Below are 9,085 nucleotides of genomic sequence, written 5' to 3' on the forward strand. Positions count from 1 at the left end.
TCCCTCTGACTCAAGGCCAGAGAAGGTCAGTGAAGTCACCAATCCAACCTCTGCCAGCTGAAGCAGAAAGGGATCAAGGGTAGACTGGCGACCTGTAATCCTTTGATTGTCATTACGGGGTGAAGCTAGGAGAACACTTTGGTCTACAGAAGGAAGACACAAGATGTAGGCAACAGAATGGACAATGCCAAGGCTCACGTGCCTGAGAAGGTATCCTGAAGGAGGAGGAAGAGAATTCTGCATTGGTCACTCAGCAGACACCACAGATCTACTGAGAACATACACTGGCACCTGCTTGTACCTGAAAGGTACAAGCTTGTGCCATAGCTTGTACCTGAAAGGAAAAAGAAAAGCAGTCAAGAACAAATAGATTCTTGTGGAACACATCCATAAGCTGATGGCTATAGGCCAATAAGGAGTTCATCAAGACTCAATCCAGGTAGGGAGAGACTACAGAGAAATTGCCACTGTCTCCCCTTTGCTGTCCACACATAGAGGCCTCATCAATTCACCAATAATAGGCCATACCATAAACAAGGCTATTGAAATTAAAATGTATTCAATAGACTGATTAGACAACAGACCAGACACATCTGAAGAGGCATTTCTTGAAAGAGAGAACAGATCAGAAGATACTATCCACATGCAGTACAAACAAAAAAAATATTAGAAAGTACAAAAGAGATTAAGGGATGTGGAAGATAAAGTGAAAAGGTCTATTATATTTCTAATTAGAGTTCTAGGAGGAAATAACAAAAGAATAAGGAAGAGGAAATATTTGAAGACAAATGGATGAGAAGTTTTCAAAATTACTGAAGCATATTAATCTTCAGATCCAAGAAACCCCAAAACACATTTAGATACTTTATTCCCAAATTATAGAATACCAAAAAATAAAAAGAACTAAAAGCAATCAGAGAGAATAGACTGATAACAAGAGAATAATTTATACCAGTCACAAAAGGGCAAACACTACATGATTCCACTTGAATGTACAATTTATGAGTCAAAGTCAGGAGCAGAGAGCAGAATGGTGGTTGTCACGGGCTGCAAGGAGAAGCAAATGGGGTGTTGTTGTTGAATGGGTATAGAGTTTCAGTAATGCAAGATGAGTAAGTTCTGGAGATCTTCTGTACAACACTGTGGCAACAATATTAACTAACAATATTTTATTGTACACCTACAATTCTGTTAAGAAGGTAGACTTCATGCTGTGTTCTTACCAAGATAAAATAAAAACAAAAAATGAAAATTTTATAATGAAAGTTGATTTCTCAGTAGCAACAGTGGTAATAGAAAGAAATGGAACAATATTTTAATCAATTTGAGAGAAAATAACTCTCAAATTATAATTTCATCTGTAGTAAAACCTTTTTATAAGAACAAAGACAAAATCAACATTTTTCAAATAAGCAAAACCCAGGAGAATTTACTACAAGATCCTCACTAGAGAACATTCTAAAGGAGATACTTTTTTAAAAAAGATAATGTGCTAACATGGAAGCTTTGATATGCAAGGAGAAATGATAAACATATTGGTAAATATATGAAAATTTCAGTATTTATTGATCATAAAAGAATAATATTATCAAATTTGTGGGGCTAAAAAACATGATAGAATTAGGATAAAAAGTGAAAGTGTATAGAATTTTGGAGGGGATAATCATGTTTAGAATTATTTGAAAGACAGTAAACACATTGATTTTATTCAAAGAAATTGCTAAACATGCGTGTTTAAACTAGGTAGAATAGCAATTAGTTGACATAAGTATATAATTTTCAAACCAATGTTGATTTTTTTTAAATTTTAAGAAAAAACAATCTCAATCAAAAAGAAGGCAAATAAAGGTAGAGAGAAGTGAGGGGAGAAAAAAGGAAACAGAAAAACATGGAAAAATAGAATTCATGTAATAGGAAATAAATATAAATGTATGAGAAATCACAATAAAAGTAAATGGTTACACTATTGAGTTAAAAGATGAAAATTAATCAGATTTTTAAAAAATGTTGTTTATAGGAAAGACCAAAAGAGGAGTGGCAGACTATAGCCCATGGGCCATGTCTGACACCCATGTCTGAGAGCCCGTGGGCCAGGTCTGACACCCAGCATATTTACACATGACTCTTCGGCTAAGAATAGTTTCTACAGTTTTAAATGTTTGAAGAAAGAATATGTGACAGAAACTACATGTGACCCACAAAGGCTAAAATATTTAGTATCTGGTTCTTTAGAGAAAAAGTTTGACGACTCCTGCTCTAAAATATAAAATCATAAAATCCAGAGAGGAGACAGATTGGAGAAAGATACATTAATTTTATAACAGATCGTGATTCTCCTTCAATATCCAAATATTAATTAGATGCATGCACATCTTGCTAAATACCATGTTCATTAACCTCTCTTATAGTTAGATATAGCCAATAAGACATGAACTGAAGTGACTTACGTAGCTTCCAGGTCAAATCTTCAAATACATATGCCTCCCACTCCACTTTACCTCCTTCTCAACAGAACAGAGAAGAGGGAGTCAGGGTTGGGGTGAACCATCTTTGACCATGTGAATAAGGTCATGGTGAGAAGGCTGGCAAAGCATTGAGACAGAAGGTACCTGGGCTCTGTAATCCCTGTACTACCCACCTTCAGATCATTGCAGATTAGGGAGAAATAGTCTTCTCTCTTATTTAAGCCATTCTTAGGTGGGAATCTGTGTTACTGTAATTTAGCCTGTGTCTTAACTAGTACATCAAACATGTGCTAACTAAAAGAAAGTAAGGTGGGCATAATAATAACAGACAAAACAGACTTTAGAACAAAAAGGGATCAAAAGTCTCCTAATGACATAAGGCTCATTTTACTGGAAGATATAACAATTCTAAAATTACATATGACTCAATTCTGCACTTACATAACTTAATGGAACTACAAGAAATAAATAAATCCATTAACCCAGTGGAATACTTAATACCTCTCTCTCAGTACTCAATAGATAAAGCAGACAATAAAATTAGCAATAAAAGATTTAGAAAGAAAAATTAATATGCTTCATCCAATGGGCATATGGAGAATATTACATCCCATAATTAAATAATTTACATTCTTTCAAAGCACAAATAGAATAGTTTTGAAAACTGACCACATTCTAAACCATTAAGTTAACATTAACAAATTTTCAAAGGATGGCAAGATAGATACAGAGTGTGTTCTCAGACCACAATGCAAATTAGTTACAAGTCAAAGACAAAATAAACCAAGAGAAAAAAACATGCTTACAAATCTTGCAAAATTCTAAACAAGTCAGAGATCAAAGAACAATAATGCAAAGTATAAAATATTTATAAATGACCAGTGAGTAAAATGTTTTCTAACAAAACTTGTGAAATGTAGCAAAAGCATTACTTAGTGACAAATCCATAGCCTTGTTAAAAGATAAGTGGCCAGGCACGGTGGCTCACTCCTGTAATCCTAGCACTTTGGGAGGCCGAGGTGGGCAGATCACGAGGTCAGGAGTTCCATACCAGCCTGACCAACATGGTGAAACACCGTCTCTACTAAAAATACAAAAATTAGCCAGCCATTGTGGCACGTGCCTGTAATTCCAGCTACTCGGGAGGCTGAGGCAGGAGAATCACTTGAACCCGGGAGGTGGAGGTTGCAGGGAGATGAGATCACGCCACTGCACTCCAGCCTGGGTGACAGAGTGAGGCTCCGTCTCTAAAAAAAAAAAAAAGACAATTGTATTAGCACGTTTTCACACTGTTGATAAAGACATACCTGAGACTGGGCAATTTACAAAAGGAAGAGGTTTAATGAAGAACTCACAGTTCTACATGGCTGTGGAAGCCTCACAACCATGGCAGAAGAGAAGGAGGAGCAAATCACACCTTACGTGGACAGCAGCAGGCAAAAAGTGCTTCTGCAGAGGAACTCCTGTTTTTAAAACTATCAGATCTCATGAGACCCATTCACTATCAAGAGAACAGCACTGGAAAGACCTGCCCCCATGGTTCAGTCATCTTTCACCAGGTGCCTCCCAGAACACATGGGAATTATGGGAACTACAGGATGAGATTTGGGTGGGGACACAGAGCCAAACCGTATCAATAAGATTCGTTAAAGGTAAAACCGTGATTCTCATACAGATATAAAACTGACTTGTGTTAAATATTTTATTTAATTCTTTAATCAGTAAGGAAACCAAGAAGATTCAAATGAGAATCCAAAGAACAGACACATTTTTAGATTAGGAATATTGAAAAGAATGTGTAAAATGAGGTAAAACTTATTTTCCGGCAGGGTGCGGTGGCTCACACCTGTAATCCCAGCACTTTGGGAGGCAGAGGCGGGCAGATCACGAGGTCAGGAGATCGAGACTGTCCCGGATAACATGGTGAAACCCCATCTCTACTAAAAATGAAAAAAAAAATTAGCCAGACGTGGTTGCAGGCGCCTGTAGTCCCAGCTACTTGGGAGGCTGAGGCAGGAGAATGGCCTGAACCCGGGAGGCAGAGCTTGCAGTGAGCTGAGACTGCACCTTTGCATTCCAGCCTGGGCTACAGAGCGAGACTCCGTCTCAAAAAAAAAAAAAGAAAAACAAATAAACAAAAAAACTTATTTTCCACAGAGGAGAAAGGAAGTTAAAACTCTACCAGGCAGAACAGAATCTGCATGTCTACAATCAAAAATTATTTTGCATTGCTATCAGTTACCTACAACTTGCAGAGTTGTAAAATAGTTCCTAGTAAATGAAAGTATAGAATCAGATAACCCGGAAGGGTGTGCTATTTGTAGACAATGCATAGGTTTCCATAGAAGGGCATTTTTTTTCTTAAAGTCACCCTCCTTCTGATCAAAAATACTAAAACAGAAGGATTATTCATGATCACAAAGCAAGGTTGGTCTCATTAGCTTTGGCCTTATTTACAGAGTTGTAGCAATAGTGTTGATTTACCATATAGGCCTATTAGAGTTTGTTTTGTTGCAATAAACTAAACACATAACTTATAATATTTCGGAGGAAAAAAATGCCCAGCAAGATAAACCCAAAAAAGTAAAAGATAAGGTATATAAAGAAAAGAGCAAAAAATACAAATTAACTAAAATGCAAACAGAGAGTTTCTGCATCTGCCCAACTTGCAGAGAGCTGGAAGACCCTTGTTCCCCATTAGAACAAAATCAGCCATACTCACTTTAAATTCATGACTTTTTTTGAACCCACTGAACAACTGAGACAAGCATGGGCTGGCCAGACAGTGTGAAAGCTCTGGGAGCTGCAGAAATGGACTCTGTCTACTTGGAGGCTCTTTCTCTACAAGCCCCATGGGCTGCTCACAGGAAAGATTAAGAAGAACTCTAAGAAGCACCATGGTACAGACATGAGGGAGGACAAGAGCAAGACAGCAAGAGAGGCAAGAAACTACTGCTGCTCTCAAGACACCTGTGAAAACTCCTGGCAGCTGGTGGAAGGGAACAGAGGGAAATTCTATGCCTAGGGAAGGGGTAGTACTACACTGAGCCCAAAACTTGAGCCAGGGAAAAGGCAGAACTGAGAGAGCAGCACCCCCAAGCTCCAGATAAGCAATGCATGCCTAAAACCAAGGATTAATCACAACAACAAAGACCAATTTCCGTAGCTACAAGCTAAATTACAGCAGAACACCAATGGGAGGGAACAGAACAAGAGTATTCAAATAGATCTTCTTTGAGGTGCAAAGTGAAGACCTAAAACTCAGAGTTCAGCAGACAGACTCCAACCCTAAACAAAAGGTACCTCTAGCAGAGCAATTTCTAGCCTGTGGTACACTGAGAGTTACCATAGCAACAACAAATCTCAACCATAGGCAACCATATTCTAGGCCATGAAACAAACCTCAACAAATGTAAAAGAATGAAAATCACACAAACTATGTTCTCAGATCATAATGGAATGAAATTGAAAATCAATAACAGAAGGATATGTGGAAAATATTCAAAATGTTTGGATATTTAAAAGATTATTCTAAGTAACCATGGGTCAAACAAGAAGTCTAAAAAAAATTTAAGAAGTACTTTGAACTAAATTCAAATTAAAATATAACACATCAAAATTTGTGGCCTGTAGTTAAAGTAGTGCTTAAACAGAAACTTATAGCATTAAATGCTTATATTAGAAAATTTAAAAGTTAAGAATTAATAATTTAAGCTTTCACTTTAAGAAATGAGAAGAAGCCTTTCCGCGCTACCTGCAGAGGGGTCCATACGGCGTTGTTCTGGATTCCCATCGTAACTTAAAGGGAAACTTTCACAATGTCCGGAGCCCTTGATGTCCTGCAAATGAAGGAGGAGGATGTCCTTAAGTTCCTTGCAGCAGGAACCCACTTAGGTGGCACCAATCTTGATTTCCAGATGGAACAGTACATCTATAAAAGGAAAAGTGATGGCATCTATATCATAAATCTGAAAAGGACCTGGGAGAAGCTTCTGCTGGCAGCTCGTGCTATTGTTGCCATTGAAAACCCTGCTGATTCCAGTGTTATATCCTCCAGGAATACTGGCCAGAGGGATGTGCTGAAGTTTGCTGCTGCCACTGGAGCCACTCCAATTGCTGCCCGCTTCACTCCTGGAACCTTCGCTAACCAGATCCAGGCAACCTTCCGGGAGCCAGGGCTTCTTGTGGTTACTGACCCCAGGGCTGACCACCAGCCTCTCACGGAGGCATCTTATGTTAACCTACCTACCATTGCGCTGTGTAACACAGATTCTCCTCTGCACTATGTGGACATTGCCATCGCATGCAACAACAAGGGAGCTCACTCAGTGGGTTTGATGTGGTGGATGCTGGCTCAGGAAGTTCTGCGCATGCGTGGCACCATTTCCCGTGAACACCCATGGGAGGTCATGCCTGATCTGTACTTCTACAGAGATCCTGAAGAGATTGAAAAAGAAGAGCAGGCTGCTGCTGAAAAGGCAGGGACCAAGGACGAATTTCAGGGTAAATGGACTGCTCCAGCTCCTGAGTTCACTGCTACTCAGCCTCAGGTTGCAGACTGGTCTGAAGGTGTACAGGTGCCCTCTGTGCCTATTCAGCAGTTCCCTACTGAAGACTGGAGCGCTCAGCCTGCCACGGAAGACTGGTCTGCAGCTCCCACTGCTCAGGCCACTGAATGGGTAGGAGCAACCACTGACTGGTCTTAAGCTGTTCTTGCATAGGCTCTTAAGCAACATGGAAAAATGGTTGATGGAAAATAAACATCAGTTTCTAAAAAAAAGAAAAAAGAAAAAAGAAATGAGAAGAGCAAACTAAACCCAAAGAAATCAGAAGGTCAGAAATAAGATAAGTGCACAGACTAATGAAATTGAAAACAAAAGTCAGTAGAGAAAATCTATAAAAACAAAGTTAATACTTTCAAACATTAAGAATATTGATAAATCTTTAGCCAGATTGACAAAGGAAAAAAAAAGATGACACAAATTACCAACTTCAGGAAGAAAAGAGGATATTAGTACAAATCCCACAAATATTAAAAGAAGAATAAAGGAATATTACAAAATTATTTGCACATACATTTGACAACCTGGATGAAATGGGTCAATCCTTAAAAAACACAAATTACCAAAATGAAGTAGATAACTTCAGTTGTGCTGATTCTATTACATTAATTGAATCCCTGCTTTAAAAACTTTCAGGAAGAAATCTTCATTCCTAATAGCTTCTCTAGTGAATTCTACCAAACATTTAAGGAAAAAATAATACAATTATATACCATCTTTTCCAGAAAACAGAAGAGGAGAGATGACTTCCCAACTCATTTTATGAAGCCAGCATTACCCTAATACCAAATCTAGTCAAAAATATTATAAGGAAACTACAGACTAATAATCTTCATGAACATATACACACACAAAAAAATATTTAATACAATGCTAGATAATCAAGCCATCAATATATAAAAATGAAAATACATCAAAACCAAGTGTGACTTATCCCAGGAATGTAAGACTAGTTTAGCATTCAATAATTTGTCAATGTGTACACAACCTCTTGTGAATCCATAATTCACTTTTTTAAAAAAATTAAGGTTAAATTTAAAATAAAATAGAAACCAGCAGGAAAAAACATTAATGCCAATGCAGAAATTATTTGATGAAATTCAATAGTCCTTCAAAATTAACTCTGAGAAAACTAGGAACTGAAAGAAACTGAATCTGATAAAGGGTTTCTACTGCTAAAGGGCTTCATCATATTTGATAGTATAAAACTGAGTACTCTCCTCTACAGTTTGGAACAAGGCAAAGATGTCTTCTCTTACCAGTTAGACTCAACATTGTACTCAAAGTTCTAGCCATTGAAATACAGCAAGAAAACAAAAATTTTTTATTTCAGAAAAGAATAAAATGGTCTCTGTTTTTAGACAACAATATTGTCTATATAGATCTCCCAAAAAATCTATACAGTTTCTAGAACTAATAAATGAGTTTAGCATATTTGCAGAATATCTACATACAAATATCAATTATATTTTATATACTCTCAATAAATAATAAGAATTGAACATTTTTAAAAGCAATAAAATGTATAGTAACACCAAAGAGATACTTAAGTGTAACTAATATAACATAGGCATGATTTTTCTGCTGAAAACCACATAAAAATAATAATGAAAGAAATCAGAAACTTAAATAATAAAGATATACCATGTTCATGGTTTGAATCATGGAATATTATCAAGTTGTTATGTCACTCAGGGTATTAACAGAGAGGCAAAATCAGAAGGAGAAAGATTGGAAGATTAGATAGATAGATAGATAGATAGATACATAGATACATAGATAGATAGAAACAACAACAATAACAACAAGTAATTGGCTTATGCAGAAGTCTGAAATCCAAGTAGTAGTCAGGACAGGACCATCACTGGCAAAGCTGGAACTCACAAGCAAGTGCCAAAGCTATTATCCACAGGCAACCAGGGAAAGATCATAAACAAGTAGAACCTCCACAGACGCTCTACCAAAGTTGCTGTTCACAGGCATATTTCTTCTTTCTTTTGGGGAAGCCTCAGCCCTGCTATTAAAGCCTTTCAGTTTCTTGAGTCAGATCTACCCAGA

The 9,085-nt window shown here is 37.3% G+C and overlaps 1 protein-coding gene across 1 annotated transcript; it reads left to right on the top strand.

Annotated features, from left to right (window-relative positions):
• The first annotated feature begins 6,218 nt into the window (after positions 1–6,218).
• On the top strand, positions 6,219–7,246 carry LOC129042550 (small ribosomal subunit protein uS2-like). The gene has a single exon (XM_054498744.2). It carries the CDS (start codon positions 6,284–6,286, stop codon positions 7,169–7,171), a length of 888 nt encoding a protein of 295 aa, XP_054354719.2. The 5' UTR covers positions 6,219–6,283; the 3' UTR covers positions 7,172–7,246.
• The last annotated feature ends 1,839 nt before the right edge of the window (positions 7,247–9,085 follow it).

This window comes from Pongo pygmaeus, chromosome 7 (genome assembly GCF_028885625.2).
Source record: "Pongo pygmaeus isolate AG05252 chromosome 7, NHGRI_mPonPyg2-v2.0_pri, whole genome shotgun sequence".
Classification (NCBI taxonomy): Eukaryota; Metazoa; Chordata; class Mammalia; order Primates; family Hominidae; genus Pongo; species Pongo pygmaeus.

Coding starts and splice junctions, on each gene's coding strand:
- LOC129042550 (XM_054498744.2), top strand. CDS start 6,284: ATGTCCGGAGCCCTTGATGTCCTGCAAATGAAGGAGGAGGATGTCCTT.